The following is a 19,484-nucleotide window of genomic DNA, read 5'->3' on the forward strand; positions in this document are numbered from 1 at the left end:
AAGCTCAAAACTCCCCCTTAAAAAAAAGCCCTCTCCTCCCTCAGCACCCCTCTCCAACTCTGTCCACGCAGAGTTTTCACACAGTCCATCTGACACCCGTGTGCTGTGCAGAGTGTATGATATCATCAGTCTGCCAACTACAAGGCAGGCTGACATTACCGGCTGCCAGGACAGCAAAGGCAGCCAGGAGTAAGCCCAGGAAGACCAACCTAAACACACACTCATGCATGTTCATGCAAATATGTTAAAAATAAGTCAACTTAAAGTGTGTGTGAAATCAGAGTGCACATATGTCTGATGGTGACATGCGCAAAAAGAAAAAAAAAAAAAGCACTCACCTGCACCTGCATGAAGGATCCCCTGTAGAAGCAGCATGCTGCAGCTGACAGAGCACTCCACAGACTACACCTCTCCGTCATGTTGGGTTCCCACCTTCCCACTCCAATCTCTTTAATTCTGCTTTTTTTTTTCTTGGTTTACCTCACCTAGCCTTCTCCTTACTCCTGGAGTCCAAACCAACACCAACCTCAGAGCTTAAAAGCCTCTCCCACTCCTCTCCGCCTGCCTAACAGACCCTCAACATTCTGCCACCACTCGCAAACAAGAGCAGGCTGCAAGCTACACATCTAAAAAAGCTCCGGCTGCCAGTTCGCAACATCAGCCTTTCACCCACGAGCAGTGCTGAGGATGAGAGCGAGAGATGGTGCAGCTGCTGACATCCCTCCCTGCACACTCCTGCCCCGCACCGGCTTCTGCTTCAGCTCGCTTCTGCTTGCCTTCCTCTCTCTCTCTCTCTGCACTTGCTTCACGCCGCTGCTAGGGATTACCTCATTGCCTGCCCATGAAAGGGGTGTGGGTGGGGGGAGGGTGGACCAGAGGGAGAGGGATGGTGGGAGGGTGGTGTATGATGAGGGCTGGGTGGGGGGGGAGAATGCTTACAGGCTGAAGCTGAGAGGAGTGCTGTTGAATTGCTGGGCAGAAACCCCACCCACCCCTACAATGACCCCCCCACCCCACCACACCAACCCCTCTTCCCTTCAGCTCCCAGAGCGGCTGAGACAATGCTGACAAGCGGCAAGGGTATAAAAAGGGTAGGGAGGGAGAGAATGTGAGAAAAAGATTGGAGGAGAGGGAGAAAATTAAAAGATGTGATGATGAATGAAGAAGATTGAGGAGAGGAACGGAGGACATGTGCAGCCTGCATTGTGCTACATTCATGGTCACACCTTCACATCGCATAGCCAGAGGTGTAGAGGTGTACTTCCTTTTGAAGAAATATACAAACATACAACAGCCAGAGTGGAGGGGGGTTGGAGGAGACTACAAAAAACAGAATTTTTTTAAAAGTGCACCAAAGAAAAGCAAAGTTTTTCTGGATCACTGATGTCTCAGGACGTCCTCAGGTTTGACACTAGAAGTTGAGGATACAAGTAGACAACTGGGGTTGAGTCAATGATGCAAGTTTCAAGGTAATTTCTTGCAGGGGTTCCTATGCAGGTTTGACGCAAACGTATTTGTGCCTTGTAATTGTGACGTTGAAGTCAGAGAGAAAAATCCTATAGAAGTTTGTGATTGCAATTTTTATTCAGTCTTTCACAGTTACACCTCTTTGCAGTAAAAAGATTTGGATCAGAAAGTTTGTAAAGGTTGGACAGACGCTGAGCATTGATAATCTGGCGTAGGCACACTTTAAAACCCAAATCCAGGCTAGAATCTCAGGAATTTCATTATTGAAATATCTAATATTGTTAATGTAGTATGCTTAAAAGTTGCAGACTAAAAAAAAATGTAAATAGTTAAAGCTCACTGTTTTCTGTCTTATTCAATAAAATATTGTGGACACATTACCATTTGGCCAGAAAGGGTCAATTACGGTCAATTAACTTTAGCCAGTTTCCAAATACAATAAAAACACAGCAGGCTAAAATAAATTATACTTCAAATCAGAATTTTATCTACATAGTTTTTAAAGCAGACTAAAAATAAATGTTATTTTAAATCCATGTCACTACTGTGAAAAGTTGACATAAGGAGACAGGAGATGGAGGGAATACAAAACTATGATTAGCACATGTTGTCAGTTTCACTGTGATTTGTTGGTTTTAGTAAACACTATACTGAAAGAACAACTTGATAGATCCTTAAAGTTATTCTAAAGCATTTTAATCAAGTCTGTGGGATATTTTCCTTGAGAAATAAAACTCATATTTTTAAATACATTGGCAATAAGATACAGTGATCATTTACATTGCAAAAGGTTTAGTCTTACACATTTAGGCCAACACTTGATTTTATAAAGCTAAATTTTATCCACTTAAAATGATGAAATAGCAAAACAACTGGATTTCCATAACAAGTAAAGTGACACAGACTCTGCTAAACAGCATTAAAGGGACAGTTTAAAGTTTTTGAACAAAAGCCAGCTTTATTGTACAGGTGAGATGGAGGTAAAGGCGCCACCAGTGAGGAACATAAAAAGCATCCGTAGCCTTTTTCTACTTCAAAAATCCAGAACTATCTCTTTAGGTTCCCTTCTACATTTTACCAGACACACATATGCAGACAGTTTGGTTGTATCATAAACGCTACCTGTGTGTGCCTGTGCGTAGCTGAATATAATGATGTGTCTCTAAAAGGCCATGCCGGCTGCAGCTAGACAGCTCATTATGAGCTGGAAAGCAGAGGCAGGTGTTTCAAGCATAACAGGGTGTGATTTTTCACTGGCCAATTTCACACAGAAACACACACAGCAGCAGGGAGATGTCAGGTGGGGTGGGGCCCTGTCTCCGGAGGCCTCCTGAGTGACTTTGTTGAGGACGCTTCACCCTGGAAATACCAGCCAGGGAACCCTGACAGCATCCAAAATTCTGACACTGTACTTAATTGGGCCTGCGTCACTGCAGCAATGCAGAATGAAGGAGAGAGATGGAGCTAAGGAGAAAAGAAAGATCCTTTCTCTGTACCAGCACGTATACTCTGACCCCACTCTAAGCTGCTTGTTGAATCTATGCTAGTGGGCCAAAAGGAATAAAAACCAAAGGTCACAAATACAGAGCAACAAAACACAGGATGGATTCATTAACCACATCGTCTCCTCTTAATGTAATCTCAAATCATCCAGCAGTGGATTAGACAGATTACACAGTGGGGGACGCAAATAATCTCTCAGAGCCCTGCGCTCCTCTTGCTCTTGCTCGATAATACCACGACAAAACCTTTTTATGACACAGCCATGAGTATATTATCGTAGCTGTGGTACGCTACACCCACACATAGTGGTTGCTTGTCTGTGCACCAAATGTCTAAGAAAGCATTAAAAAGTTGTCTTGTAATCAGAGAGGTTTATTGCTATCTGTAAAAAGCAAAATAAAAGGCAGAAGTCAGTTATCTAGGAAAAAAATATTGCTTTCTAATATGCTATTAAACCCAGTACAAGCGGGCGTGAGAATGATGGGTGGATTGAGGACAGGTTTTAAAAATGGATAGTGAGAATGGGATGGCTGAAAAAAGGTAAAATTAGGAGAACAAGAGGGATTAAATGGGAATAAAATGAGGTTGGAACAAAAGAATGAGGAGGATGAGTGGGACAAAGGGATTGTAAAAAATTGGTGATTGGATAAAAAGTGGTTAAAAATAAAGTGACATGTATGAAAAAAAAAGTATGGAAGTATCATAAAGAAGGAATGAGCTGGATGGAGTTTATAAAACGGGCGCAGGGGTTGAGAATGAAAAAAGGTAGGTATGAGGATAGAAGGAGTGAAGAGTGAGGTGGAAAAGCATGGCGCGGGTGGGCCGGCTGAGGATTTGTTTGCTGAGTAATTAGAGATGTAACCGAGGTGTGGTTTGAACCTAAGGGAACACATCAACTGCAGCAAAACCTGAAGATCTGTTGTGGAAATTGTGATGAAATCTTAGACCTGCATTGCATTAAAGTTTATATTGTAACTGTGGTCAGTGCACCTTACTGAATCAACCTTTGCAGATGAAAATACACACATATTGTAGATAATATGAAAGAAAAGCTAATTGGATTCATTATTGTGCAAACCTCTCTAACTCCAAAGAAGAATGGACTTCTGTTCTTTTTCTCATTTGGTGTTTATCTTTATGAGTGACACCAGGCTCTATAATTTTAAAATCTGGTGACTTTGAAAACTGCATTAGATTGTTCACATTATTTAATATCAACAAATCCATTGTGAGTAATTGTAGGCTGTAAAAAAATGCTATCCTCAACATAATCACTAACAGAGTTAAGAAGAGGAGGGAAAAAAGTGATCACCCTACATTGTCTCCCAGTTGTGAACAGAGCCACCACATTCTGGGATTCAGAGGTGTGTGAATACTTTATATTCTGCCAATAACTCCAGCTTCCTCAACTTCTTCAGATTTGCACCAGTGAAAGGTTCCTGCTCAGAAAGAGCACAACTTGTCATTGTTTCAAAGTGAAATGGTTTGTCAAGCCTTACACTTGTTTACGTGTGTCATTTCGCATCCTCAGATGAATCACAATGACACAGTTGCTGTGACGGGGGAGATGCGGCATTAAGCAAAGCAAGACGGAGTAAACTTTTCTTTAGAAAAGATATTTTAAAATGTATAATAATCCAAGAGTGCAATAAGATTTCTGGTGGATATGCTAGTTTTCAGACACAGCTGAGAGGGTGTAAATTTTGAGTTCTGCTGGTGTGCAAAATTTATTAAAACCCTCATGTACCTTACTATAATTTACCCAAAAGTCATTTTCTGAGAGTTTATCCTGTCATACATTCATTGAGGTTGTTCTGTCTCTTTTGCACCATGACTTTCTCTCTTTCTCCATCAAATCCAGTGTTTCTCCAGTCAGTCTTATCACAGCCTTCCTGCTCTCATCTCTCACCTTCTTATCCCTCTGATCAATAGCCTAACCTCCTCCTTCCAGCCTCTTCTCCTCTCTGATCCCTCTCCACACTCTTCTCCTCCGCCCTCCTGCTCTCCTCCGTGGCCATCCCTCCACCTCCCTCTCATTCCAGTCCTCTATCTCTTCATCTCTCCCCCTGCTTGGAGGCGGGCTTCAGTTAAATATTAATTAGTAAGCCTCATCCCGCAGGCTGATAGGGAGGACAATGGAGAATCCCTGCTTGTGCCTGTGAGCGTCTTACTACTGAAAGAGTGTGTCTGGATGTGTGGGAGATTGGCACGTGATAGAAAAGGTGTGAGTGGGAAGAGTGGAAAAATGTGTGTGTGAGGAAAAAAAAAGAGAGCTAGATAGACCGCGGGATAGAGATTATATGTGCAAACACATCTGTAACTGTGTCAATGTGTGTGTTCATGCCCTAAAAACAAAGGCCATGCAGGCTGTGGGGGGGTTAAAAGGGTGCAGTTAATGATCTGTGTGTATGTGCCTCTCTGTGATTGGTGTATCTGATCATCATCAGGGTGGACCTTAACCACCTTCTGGTTAATCCGCATTAAACCTCAGATATATGTGTCAAAGCCTGTTCGTAACACCAGACTGCTGCAATACAGAGGAAACTCAAACACTTTGTCTCCACAGATATTTAAAAAAAAAAATGATTTAGGCATAAAATTGTGCAATTTAAATTCAGCTGTCTTGCTATAATCACATTAAAATGTCTAAACCTTTAACCGATATGTTGCTGTGGCAACGAGGCACATTTTTAGTGTGAATAAAGCAGCATATAATAGAGATGAATGTGGCATCATTCCTGGCTTTGTGTGCTGATTTGTGGCATGCTGACCTTGAAGAGGTGGACAAAATATGCGAAAGGAGGGGAGTATGAATTTGAGGCCTAGCTGAGACTTTTAAAAGGTAGGACTTTGACAGTGTGGTAATTTTAGAAGTTGTTCATACATGCCTGACACTGGGTTATGTAGTTAGTTATAAAACCTTATAAGTTAGGTAATACGGCAAGTTTATTGGTGTAGCACCAAACAGGCACAAAATAGTTCAAAGATATTAAAAGAAAATTAAAGGAAAGACATTGTAATCACAGAATGCAATGCTTAAAATGGGATCTCATTATACCATTGCATAAAAAATAAACTTTCCTTTAACAAAGGAAAAAAATCACTTCAAAACTTTCTGGACATTACAGCCTATACTTGCAACAACTACATCACCAAGTTGTGACAGTCAAAATGAATTTTTAAAATTGCTGACCGTGTTTCCTGTCTTTAAATCTTGCTGTTCATGTCACCGAAGTTATATAGTCGGGTGCCTACGTGGGTCTGGATTTGACATGGAGATAATTGAGGTCAATGAGTCTGTATCTGCTGAGCTTTGCTGGAGAAGAACTGTAAATTTAAAAGAGCTCATCAAATCGCCAGCGGTAATCTGACTCTTAAATGGAGAAGCATTCTCCATAGATGAGGTAGAGCTTAAAAAAGTTGTTCACGTTACAGGAGAAAGTAGCACACACAAGATTTCCTGATTAATAGAGGGCTATTATATTTTTATCACTTTTGCTGACATAAATCTAATAAATAATGAAAATTCACACATCTTAGTTAAGATCCCCACCAAAATAACTGTAACTGATATCAAAGATATCCAGGCCTTTCTAAAAACGTTCATTTCTTTTAAAACAGGTGCCGCACTGATTCAGTCTACAGTTGCAGGAGCACACATAATACATGCAATCTCCCCAAAGGGTGCTGCTTTGATTTAATTGAGCACCTCTCAGACGCATACAGATCTTTGAAATTTAAAACCATTCGCATAATCAAACATTCAGCAACACACTGATCCACAGCTGAACCCCCTCACACACACCCCCACACGCACCCGCCCACCCATGCACGCACACACAACGTGCACACAATATTTTTTCCCGAGCAGCGACGAGAGTCCCAGACATATGTTAATAAACCTCATATAAACCAACCAGTTCCACCTCCCCCCCTTTGGCCCCATCCCGTTGTTGTTAAACTGAACCGCTGAACAAAGCAGGAGACAAAGCAAGGCTGAGTCGCAGGCAAAAATAGACGCACGTTATTGTAAAACAGTTCACATGAACGTCACATAAAGTAATAAGACACTGAGATTGAGCTAATTAGTACCACAGTGTAGGACTACACTTGTGACTTCACAAGTGTTTACTACCCACAAAGCATTTAAAGACGCTTTTTACTTTGCTTAAATTAGTCACAAAACCAGCAGAACCAGTTTCTTTGGCTCATAAAAACCCGGCAAAAATGTTAAGTGACAAAACTGAGAAGTAGGCAGTGAATACTTTTGGGTTTTTTTGTTGTTTTTTTTATTTAACCCAAGAATTTTATTTATTTTTTTATTATCCAATATGTAATATTTGTTCAGTGTTGTCCAATTTTTATTGTTAGTGTTTGTGTGTATATACATGTGTGTGACTGAGCACATGTGGAAAACTGAGTCGCTGGGCTGGTCTCTCCCTTTATAACAGGGTTCGCTGAGGCCGACTCCTGATTTAAACATCAGCTGTCATAAATGTTTCAGAGAGGTGGAAGTAGAAGGGGACATTGCTGGCAGCTTTTAGGGAGGTGGGCGGGTGGGTGGTGGGCGAGGCTGCTATGGTGACAATCTGGGTGACAAATCATGCAGGATTGGTGTTTATAATGAACATAAAATATTAGGTCTGCTAGAGTTGAAAGAAGTGCAAAGCTCTTTTTTATTTTGTATGCATGCAGTTTATAAAGTTTAAAAGAGCACACATGGTGGAATAATTTGACTGCAGTATTATAGATGTCAGAGTTAATGTGAGAGACATGCACCACCCAACACATCCACTCACATCGCTGGTGAAAATGTGTCAACATAAATTCATATATTACTGCATACAGAATATTTTGGAAAAACGTGGAAAAATCCAACTCATAATTTGATTCAGTGTAAAATAAAAAAATTTAAAAAAATGTATTATGTAATTGTTCAGTTTGAGCTTTTCAAAATGAATCATGTATGTATCAATGTTAATATTTAGTAGTATATGTCTTGCTGTGGCACAGAGGTCCATTACTTTTCTCCAAACTTCAAACTGGGAAAGCCAAGACAGCTTACTATTTAAGTGGATCTTGACATGTCACAGGCTCACAAACAGCAGAGCTGCTCTCTAAAATGTCCATATCTGCAGTCCGAGCAACAATTCAAAAATTTACAACAACTGGAACTGTGACAAAAGAAGGCTGGATAAAGACACTAACAGGAGGAGGAAGAGAGTTGCCACAAAAGACATAAAATAAAACAGTAAGGTCCTTGTAAAAGAGCATCAGTGTAGCTTAAAACAATATTTGAGGAGTATTTGAGTAAATATGCGACATATTTGGAAAATTTTGGCACAACTGTTGAGTCCAAATGTGCAAACATTTTCTTTTAATTTCTATTTGGTCTTTAACTATAACTGTTGTTTGTCTCGAATAATAAGAATAACCTGAAGAAGAGAAGAGTTGGGAAGATGTTTATCTACAGTCAATTTGTTGAGTCTGAGACATTTGTTTTACAAAGACGGAATACAGGTCAGGGTCACAGGAGAAGGCTTTTATCACCTCACCGGTGATGTGTAATCAATACAAAAACTGCTCCTCAAGCACCCACTTCCTCTCTGTCCCTTTCTTCTCCCATCCTTTCTAATTTAGCTTCATCCTTCATCTCTCAGGGTCCACTTTTGATCTTATTCCTGAAGAGTTTGTTTGTGTACGTGGTGCATTAAACCTAACTATGTCCAAGGTCAAAAACAGACTCATAAATATGGAGCTCTCAGCTCGAGAGGATGTCGCCACCTGCTGGAGGAAGCGTGCGCTGCTTATAAATGTAGAGTGCTGACATTGCCATTAAAAATTCAATTAGCTAAATGGCCGGTTAAATTAGGCTAAATCCAGAGTGAGTCTGCTGAAATGAGCAGAACAGAGGACAGATTGAAGGCTGATACCAACATCTCAGCACTTGCATAAAATTTTTAATTTAATAATGTCGAGGAGGGGATGTGTTTCCAGCTGAACAGCGCAAAATAAAGCAGATGCAACAAAACACTGATGCCAACACTAAAAAAAGACAGATGAAAGCTAAAAAGTGTTTTATGTGACAATTCTAGACGCAACATCCAAAGAAATATTTAACCTAGGAGGAATAAAAATGGAAAGACATCTAAAGACTGACCTGAACTTGTTCTGCCTGGATTTCTGCCGGCTTCATGAGGCTGGAAAAGGAGAATGAAAAGAAGTGAATATGTAGAAGAAAAAGAGAGATGAAAGAAGGGAGATGTTCGGCAATGTAACAAGAGGAAAAAAGGCTATCTAAATTGTGTATACCTGTGCTTTGATACTCACCCTCTTTCTTTTGTGTTTGATGTGCTTGTCTAACAGGTGCACATTACCACAGACATACAAGCTTCTTTTTAAAAAAAAAAAGAAAAAAGAGAGAGCCTGTATTCCCATGGATGTCTACTGCAGGCTTTCAAGTGCTTAAAATGTGGATGCTGCTCAGCCTCATGAAAAAAAACATAACAAACCCTGCTGCGCTTCAAGGGTTTCTGAGTGTGGACTCTCAAGTCTGGTAGCAAGCACATAACACGAGCTTGTGATGGATCCCGATCATGTGTCAAAAAGCGTTGGAAGTCCGTCTGTGGTTACTGCAGCGCAGCTTTGCAATGTGGAGCCAGAGCAAGCGCAGGGGGCAATTATACTCTCAGGCAAGTTTTAAGATCAATTGGTGCAAGTCCCAGTTGAGAGATACGTCTCAGAAGGCCAGGAGTTAAGCAGTGTTACACACAACCAGAGGGAGAGGTCAGATCAAAAGGTCCATTTATGGCAGTGGGAGAGGGGATGGTGATAGTTTCCACACCTCCTTACAAAGCTCCCACTGTTATCTTCAGAAATTAGCATTTTTTTCTCTGTTTTTGTGCAGATAACACCAGCATCTCTCTATAAGGATTGAGCTAAAATAATAATCTCTTGTTAGATAGTGGCAGAAATATGTGTTAATTCATGGCAGTTAGAAGACTTATTGTCAGTGAGTACAGATATGTAGACGCATAACTGCGTCCATTTCACACAAAGTAGTTTAAAGAGAATTTCTGGCTTGTTGACTGACCTATAGTGAGAAAGAAATTAGAAAAATTATTGCTAAAGTTGTCATTGCACACTGTGCAGACGGCATTTCCAAAAGTTAAGGATTAAAGCTAAAACATTACAACAAGAGCAAACATTTTGATAATTTTAATAATTCAAATTCTGGTACGTTGACTAAAAATGAATGTGTGAAAATATCCATGTGCGGAAGCCAAATGTTTTTAATATAAAAGCAATAAAGTGAACACATAAATAGCGTGACTAGAGACTAGAGAAACTAGAGACTAGCAGCAAACTTTTTTCAAACACGGGGGCTCTAAAGACCCAGTCTTTGAAGCCGCACAGAAAATGAAGTATGGTTCTTATATATACATATATACCTACACTCCATTTTGTTTTGCATATGCATGGATTTCCCTTATACTTGCCTGAGCTGAGAATTTGGGACCATTTTAAATTAGTCAGAAGAACAGCGTACATTTCTGAGCTCTATAAAACAAGTAATGTGAAAAGTTTTTTAACAATTAAATTGTGGTACACATACAGAACAAATAAAAGTTTAGTGTTTTGTTAAAGAAACCGAATGAAACCAGGTACAGGGAGGGACAGCTGAACCATTGTTCAATTTTATCTCATACCACACATGTCAAACAGATATCAGTTTAAAATAGTGAAACACAAACAAACTTCTTAAGGCTACAGAATAAACCTCACATTTGTCAGATGAGCTGATTTTCACAGAAACACACTGGCGGCATGCCATTTCTATTTTCTTCTTTTTCCAACTACCAAAAGAAGCAAGAGATACTGTCAGGCAGCTGAGAAGGGAAAAGACACAAAGAGCTACACAGAGCAGAGGCAGTCGGAGAGACGGACAGACAGAGTGGTGATTTGGGGTTGAGCTGACATACTGTAGGAGGGAGAGCTGTTGAATGAGCCTGATGTACAGAGCTTTATTTCCCACGGTAACTGAGCTGAACTAATGGGCAGCCAGACACTCTCTGCTCACACATGGGAGTCTTTACATGGCAGCACATATACAGCCTGTACTTTTAAACAAGCACACGCCCTCAGGGCACTAATGAAACCTAATATGTGCCCTCTGCGTTTATGCAGGAGATCCTACGGGTTCTGTCTTTCACATGTCCAGGGATGACGGTGCAGGGAATACAAGCTGTCTGGGTGAAGGTGCCCTGGGCACATATAGAGGTTTAATTTCTCCCTTAAGCTCCCAAAGATCCAAAGTTATTAATAAATCAGCTGCCCCCGTGAGAAACATACACAATAAGCCCAAAGAACACTAATTTCCCAGGATCTTTTGTGTGTAAGAGCAAATCAATGCTAAATGAGAAATCATCCAACCAGCAGCCGACCGGCAGCCTTCCAGACGCATTTGATCAATAAAAGCAATCAATATTGGTTGCTGCCTTAAAAAGCAGAGGAATGAATCCAAGTATCTTCTCACTTTACACGCATCATTTAAAAGAAGACTATGCTTGCAGTGTAACATGTATCGCTTTGTGTATGTGCATAGCAGTCAAACTAAGATGACAGTTCTGCCTACCACAGGGTTGAAGAACCCTGCTTTCTTTACCAGTGCTGGTAAATCTGACACATGCTCACCAAAACACTGAATATCATTCACTTTGGGCTTTTCAGGATACCTTTTCAAATGATCTCTCTTTATAGTAGAAGGATAAAAAAAAACATGCAGCTGAAATTTGAAAAGAAGATTTGGTGCGCAAGTATAACTTTATTGTAGATTTTATGATCCAAGATGGTTGAAACTTGGGTTTAATTGGTGTTGCAAGCGGACAACTAACAGGTTAACCTGAAATCTAAACTAGTGGATCACTGAAATGAGTTCTGTCGCATAAACATTTTTGTTCCAATGCAACTATTTGAAATACATTTAGTGGGAGTGTACGTATATATGTGACCAAGCATTTATATTTTAATTCTGTGTGCATCATTCCCTCATTGTACCATAGATTATGTAAAAGGGACAGACAGAGTGGTCCGTTTATTTAACAGGTTGTGAATAAGACTGTCATGACACCGTCATAAACATGACATAACATCTGTCATGAACATGAGTACGTCTTTATGAATATTTATGACTGCTGTCATAAAGTGTCATTTGGTAAATCATGACACTTTTAATACAAAGTTGACATTATTCAAAATGTCTTTGTTATGACAATTTGACATTACCCAAGAAATCATGATCTGGCATAAATTTGTTCTAAAAGTATTACTGATTAAACTGTAGCTTTAATAACATAAACCTACACAATTTTTAAAGTTTAATCAGTAATACTTTAAAAACAAATTTATGTTAGTGTCAATTGTCAATTAAAAAAAACATTGTTCTCATCAAACTAAAAAGATGAATAAAAGGAAACATGATTCAATAATAATCATAATTGTACACAAATGTTTTTTTCACAATCAAAGAAAACTAGAAGACAGAAACTCACCAGTAAATGTCGTTTCCTTCATCCATCTCTGCTTTCTGTTCATCCTCCTTTAGCTCTAATCCATCACTTTCTATAGTTCCTTCTCTTTCTTGACTAACCGGAGTCTCTTCAGGGTTCAACACTTTCTTCTCCTCCAACTGATGTACTACATCTGAACCACCAGGTGGTAGCACTTCCTCACTGGCGGTATTGTGTCCAGAATGGATGATTTGGTTGACTGTGGGATCTTCTACAGGTTCAGACTGCGTCTTGGAATCAGTTGAAGTAACATCTGGGACATTTTCTGCACCCTCAGCTGAAGGGACTTCTTTCAACCCGGTGTCAGCAGCGACTTCTGCTTTAACCTCAGATGTCCTGGACAAGGAAACTATAAGTGTCTGTGAAACCTCTTTCTTGTCTCCTGCTGGTCTCTGGCTTTGACTTCTGTTGATGCTGCTCTTCTCTTTAGTCTTTTTACTGCTGCTGGAGACTGCTGTAGCGAGATGGGTTATTAGAAACTCTCTGTTTCAGAAAAAAATTACAGTAAAAAAATCATTTGCAATAATTTGTTGGACATCACTCCTGCTCACCTTTGCTGCTTTTGTCCCTCTTTCTCATCAGCAGCCGAGGCAGCGTGCCCACATGTGTGTAGTCCTCACTGGAGCGGATGTAGCTGGCAGTTCGAGGACGCATTGCCCCCAGATCGTCCAGTGTTGTCTCAACAACTGGGCTCAACTTAGCTGAGGCAGCACATTCGCCATCATCTCCAGTCTTTGACTTGGAGGCCTTTGAGTCCGATTTGTCAGTGGAGCGACGAAAAGAGATGTTGGTTAGGCTGCCAAACCATTTGAAACCTTAAATGGGAACAGTTTGAGAGCATGCATTGGTGAGATGGGTCTGACAACTCTGCAACATTTTGAATATTACAGAAATTATATCAATTCAAAATGATACTTTGGAGATTCCCTTTTTTTAACTATTTTTTTTTACATAATTCATTTCATTTATAGGAAACTACTCAGTATTTAAATAATTTAACATTGCATAGCATCTCCTAAAATAACTGAAAAGCAGAAGCGACAATGAAAGAGAAGTGGAACAGACCCACCCAAGATTGCCCACAATGTGGCCATCAAACTTTGCATCTCAATAAACAGTGTAAAAGATTCTGAAAATAATAACCCTGCAAGGGACAAAGCAGTTTGCTGTAATTTATAAACTCAAATTATTAATTTAAAAATCCCAAATTTGCAACAAATGAGCCATCTCTGCATTTAACAATTTACTGTATGTAGATATTGTGAATTCAAATATTATGTTTGTTGTTCATTTACGTAAAGGAAACGGCAAACCTACAAATCCTTCGAGGTGCAGATTTCAAAACCTAAAAACTGTAATATCTATTCCTTTGGGGGTTAAGATCTAAATCTAGGGACAAAACTCATGTAACAAGTTTAATATTGTTTATCTGCATGTCCAGTCCAGATGCAATTTTTTTATCTTATTTGACCATTTCCAATTATTTCTAAATTACAAAATTGTTTCACTATTTCCACTTTTAACACATAGCTCCCACAAGGCCAGACTGGAAGAAGTTACCCTTGAAATATCCCATGTTGGTCGGCAACAACATTACTTGGGGTTACCGGTGCTTAAATTTGTTTTTTGTTACTTTTCTGCTCTTTGAGAGTTTAGAATCTAGCAGCAGCACATCGTATAAAAATAGTCAACAAGTCATTTGTGTTTACTGAGAGTCATACAGTGAGGAGGATGACAATATGATTGGCACTGACGTTGAGAATGGACCACGTGTAGTTGCATTTTAAGTCCATAAAGTTAATCCGTGTCAACACCCGCACACACACATGCACGCCCCTACACCTAAGAACGCCTTTAGAAAGACCTGTTAGCCCAACAGTAATGCTTTTGGAAGGAAGCCCGAGTACCCAGGGGAAATCCACACAGAAAAAATATGCAAACTCCATGCTGAAGGACCACAAGCCAGAATTCAAACCCAGAACCTTCTCACTGCAAGGCAACAGTGCTACCTACAACTGTGCAGCCCAAAGATCAATATAATGTACACTGTGTTCCAAATTATTATGCAAATTGGATTTAAGTGTCATAAAGATTACATTTTTTGTTGTGCTATTAAATTTATAGATGGTATTGTGTCAGGGCTCTTTGAATCACTATAATTAATTTCAAAGAGCAGGGTTGATTAGTTTGTCTGATGAGCTCAATTAAAGGAAATCTTTCATCTTTAAAATCTTTAAAAACTTTAAAATCCAAAGTTTCTTTCATTCTTCAAATGAAGAAACTCATTTCCTTCAAATGAAGGAAACTTTGTATTTGCATTATTCTGTGAATACTTGACTCCTCCTGAGTCATAGCAGGTTTCACTAAGGGATTTTTTTTTGTCCGTCTTTTGCCACCATTAGTTTTTTCCACACCAGTGTGAGTTTGAAGCTCTACATAGTTGATATGCTTTTTAAAATGAAACACTTTTGGTATGCCTCATAACTAAGACATTGCAAAACTGGATGATGGAGCAACATATGTAAAAATAGCCACAAATATTAACAACAGGTTCACACACGCACGGATGATACTCACTAAGTTTCCGAAAGCTCATGGTGGCACCCGGCTGCAGTTGAGTGACAGATGGATCAGCTGCAGCAAAGCAGAGGAGAAGATGAACGGCAGCTTTTTCTCAAACAAGAAGAAGAGCTGAGGCATTTATCAGATAAGGGTAAGCCGCTTCTCACACTCTGCTTGCAAGAAAACAAAACAGAGATGTGCAGCAGGGGCAGGGCAGACCATAACTTCCTGTGAAAAGACTGCAAACACCAAAGTGAAGAGGAAATGAAGAGCCCCAAACTGACAAGGCACCAGGCTGAAAGACACTGATAAAAAAATGACATTTACAAAGGTTTCCTTGTGGCTGTGAATACAAAAGTGCAATGGAATTGAAACAAATAATTTTCCATTTTCCATAGCATCTTTAATTTTTCATCTGTAGTTTACATATAGAGCTAATTGTACTTAATTGTGCTTTGTAATTTGTTGAGATTCATCCCTGCTCAAAGTATATGCATGTATGCAATTTCACTCGATTCCATTCTCGCTTCACAGCCCAGTCTGTACCATTCACTTGGATTTCTCCGGTAGAATTTCTGCCGGCCAATCAGCGACCATAAAGAGAAGTTATCTAGTTTTAGCAATGGCAGCAGAGGAAGTGAACGAAGCCGTTCAGTCTGTGTCGGCCATGCTTCCAAATATTGAATCAACATAACAGTCGCCTTGTTCAGCTCGACACTTCTCTCTTCACCGTGGAGGACGCTTGTTTGCAGCACAGGCAATTTCCGATAAACTTCATAGTGCCGAACTGGCGCATTACATATGTCACGGACAAACGTAGGCGACTGGGTATAATTTCAAACTTCAACAGAGTCAACGCCTGCAGAAAGCAATAATTTCTCAATATCTGAGAGCCCAAACCCACAGAATGAAGCAAATGGTGCAGAACCAGGAGCTGGATTTTATCGGGCTAGGTTTTCCAGCAACCTAGTAGTTGTTAATTTCCTATTTTTTATTCCAGGTATCATCTTCAGAGGGTGGGGTGACTGGGCTGCTGGGTGGATGGAAAGGCAAGAGCAGCTGCTTCATATAGAAAGGTGAGTTCTCACAGGAAGGATCTCTGTTGGAGGGATGTATTCTTGAAGATGTATAAGAGACTTCCACAGCTGCACAGGGGAGAACTTCAGAGCAGTTCCAATGGAATCTAAATCCAGATATATGCAAGAGGTTAACAACAGGTAAAGTGGCTCAAGGGTTCTTAACACCAAGTTTAGTTGGTTTCACTGGGAGGCTTAATAACAGACAACCAAGTATTGAAGTCAAGGAGAACTGCTTCCACAACGCCCAGCCAGGTAAATCCGCTAAACGGCTTCAGCTGTCAGTGGTCACCAGAATGACCTTCATAGAGGAGAGCTGCTGCATTAGAGAAAATAAAAGAAAAACAACAAAAATAGGGGGAAAATCCAAATTCATTGTCATCTGATGATTACTATAAATTTGTCATCATTGCATACCGCAGGGGTAAGTAAAGCTGGGCCAGGTAGATTGCCAAGTTATTTACTGGTGTAGATGTTGCTGTTTATGAATTTGAAAACAACTGAGTTTTAGTTTTTGTTGTTATCCAAAAGCAGCATAGTTATAGCTAGCTGCAAATATAAGTATAGAAAGAGCTTGACATTCTGTGCCAAACAGAAAGTGGCTATGTACCTATCTTGCCACATACTGTATTTCTTACGTAATGGGTCTGGCTGAAGTACTGTAACACCCATTTATTGAGTTAGCACTAAAATGAAGAACCATGAGAGGTGATAAAGCCTCTGCTGCAGATAGATCACAATCAGCATTATTTTTTTACATTTCTTCTTCAGGAAATTTAGCAAAAATAATGCCTAATTTTTTTTGTAAACCATAAAGAGTTACTGTAGATTATTTTTCCAGTGAGATTCTTTAAAACTATCTCTTTTTTTTTTTCAGGAAAATATCTATGCTTTCATGTGAAATGACATTGTTTGAGCCTGTCAGTTGTTTTAATTTTCCAGAGTAGCTCACACCCACCAGTCTGCTACTGCACCAAAAACAGGTTAAACTGATTATAACTTCACAGAACCTCACTCCAAAAAAAATCAAAAATCTTTAATATTTAACAATTACCACAACACCTGGAAGGCTCATATTTATTGTACAGATTTTCTGTGTGTCAAATTCAGGTTCAGCACAGGAGTGGTGCTATTCACGGGGACGCTACTGCAGAAGTTAAACACTCAATAGCTCCACATAGGAACAGACTGATAAAACATCCTGCCTCAATGCATATAGTACATCTGTGTTTCTTCTAATAATTTCAATTCCACAATTGTTAGCAAAAGTTTTAGAAAGGAGAAAATGTAAGTTTAGGAACCGTTCACATCGTGCATTGACAGTAAATACATGTCACCTGGTTATCGCTCTAGTAGCTGTTTACATGCTACCCAAATGTTGTGTCTTTCAGTGTGAGATAATTAGAGCAGTGGAGAATTAATCTCATTTTCAGTTTTGCAGCTAAACACCAACATAGATAAGCAGACCATAAAGGTGTTAATCCCAGATACATGCAAGTCAAATCAAGACCAACAGTTGCAACTTACCAGACCTTTCATCAGGATTTCTGAAAGTTTCAATTATGTTGTTTGCATTCTCATCAATTTCTTTTACAGTTCTTGTACCGCACTATGACATCATGTTGTGTAGTGTGCAGTTAGAAAATCAAAGATCAAACTGATCAACCAAAATACTGAAGAAGACATGTAAATACAAAAAAATGTATAGTAAATTAGCAGCATCCACCACGTTTTGGGGGTCAGTACTAGGAAAAGTATGATCAACTAATATTTCTTTAAGAAGAAATTTAAAATTTTAGTTTTGATTATCTCAATCATCAAATGGTTAAACAAGCTGTAGAGGCATATATTTTTAGACATGAGTCATTGCTGAGGTGTGAATATTCACTTTGTGTGTGCTGATACACCACAAAGAAAGAAACGTGAGGTGCAACATGTTCACTATTCAATTTGTAATGCATAGGCCTATATGTATTTGCATGTTTTATAAGTTTGTATAGTAAATTTAGAAATGTTCTCATAAAATCTAACTAAAGCACTTCTGCTGTTTTATACATATAGGTTATGGCAACCAATTCAGAGTATATTTGTATATGTAGACTTCCATCTGACTAATATTTCTTCACTTCCTGTTTGCCAGCTGCGCTAGGCTTTAGCAAAAATGTCCCTTTCCTTCCTGTCAGCACTGAACCACAGCAGTGTTGTAGGAGTTTGAACTGTGAAAATGTAGATCAGTGTGATATGCTTCATGCAACAGATCAGAAATACCTAAACAGATTTTTTAGCTAAAAATAGCATGGGAAAATGAAACGTGCATCCTGTATGTGATGTAGGTGCAACTGTAACCAATTGTCACTTTGTCAGCAAAATTAAATGTCAACTTCTGCTTCATAAAATAGTTAAATATTTTCATGTCTAAAATTATAATGCTGAAGTAATCCATAAAAAACAGTCAGTAACTGGGGTTAGTTATTCTGAACAAAACTGCAGACAGGTGGCAAAAAAAGGGCTTTGAGTGTGCTTTGTGTCAAACTGCATTTCAAAAGAAGGACATTAAAAAATGAAAAACTGCAAAGCAGCTTCGATCAATCTCAAAAATACAAACTGTTTTAAAATTCAAGCCTTGCATAATTCTTGTTTAATCCAAACAGACTGATCATGAAAGGGTGGTGAAGCAAATCAGACAAACTTTACAAGACTTTTTACATAATGCAGAGCTACATCCACTGTGTCACAGGCAGTCAAGATGTAGATGAAATATAACTCAGAGGGGCTGTATTATATATTTTCCAGACATATTGTGCCATTTTATAACACAGTGAAGTAACTATGTTACCTTCAGTTGTTATGAAAGTGCTGTATATACCAAACATAACTTAAAATAAAAATGACCCTGATATAAAAGGGTAGAGGGTAACTTTTTGTACACTCATTAATGCAGTGGCCCAGATTGATTAATGAAAAACAAATGTCATAATATAACAACAAAAGCCACAGCAGAGATTATTAGTAAAAGCGAGCAAAATATATATTTATAAAATGAAGACAGGACTTTTCACAAAGTCAAACTTGCCTTACTCAACCACCCCATTAAGCCAACAGAATGAAGGCACCATCATTTTGCTTTTTCCTTCAACTCGAGGACGACAATAATCAGGGTCGACAAACATGCGTCTGCAGAAAAATCTGCTGTTATTCTAAAAAAAAAATCTCAGGATCTCATATGTTTGATGATGAAATCTTTTTCTTGACTGTGTGTAGCTAAACCGAAACTTCAAACGGAAACAAGAGCATGTGACAACTGACC

At 39.3% G+C, this 19,484-nt stretch overlaps 1 protein-coding gene across 4 annotated transcripts in view; it reads right to left on the minus strand.

Moving 5' to 3' along the window:
• Nucleotides 1-15,292, minus strand: part of sh2d3ca (SH2 domain containing 3Ca) — a 57,585-nt gene extending 42,293 nt beyond the window's left edge. The window contains exons 1-4 of one of the 4 annotated variants that reach the window (XM_032570605.1): nt 15,117-15,292; nt 13,091-13,354; nt 12,522-12,993; nt 9,131-9,170 (exon numbers count right to left, since the gene is read on the minus strand). In XM_032570605.1, the coding sequence (XP_032426496.1) occupies nt 9,131-9,170; nt 12,522-12,993; nt 13,091-13,354; nt 15,117-15,135 (795 nt within the window). In that variant the 5' untranslated portion in view covers nt 15,136-15,292. Of the gene's footprint in view, nt 1-338; nt 796-9,130; nt 9,171-12,521; nt 12,994-13,090; nt 13,355-15,116 lie in introns of those variants that run through there. The other 3 variants (XM_032570603.1, XM_032570602.1, XM_032570604.1) reach the window with 3 other exon arrangements.
• Between the last annotated feature and the right edge of the window lie 4,192 nt (nt 15,293-19,484).

This window comes from Xiphophorus hellerii, chromosome 8, assembly GCF_003331165.1.
Source record: "Xiphophorus hellerii strain 12219 chromosome 8, Xiphophorus_hellerii-4.1, whole genome shotgun sequence".
NCBI lineage: Eukaryota > Metazoa > Chordata > Actinopteri > Cyprinodontiformes > Poeciliidae > Xiphophorus > Xiphophorus hellerii.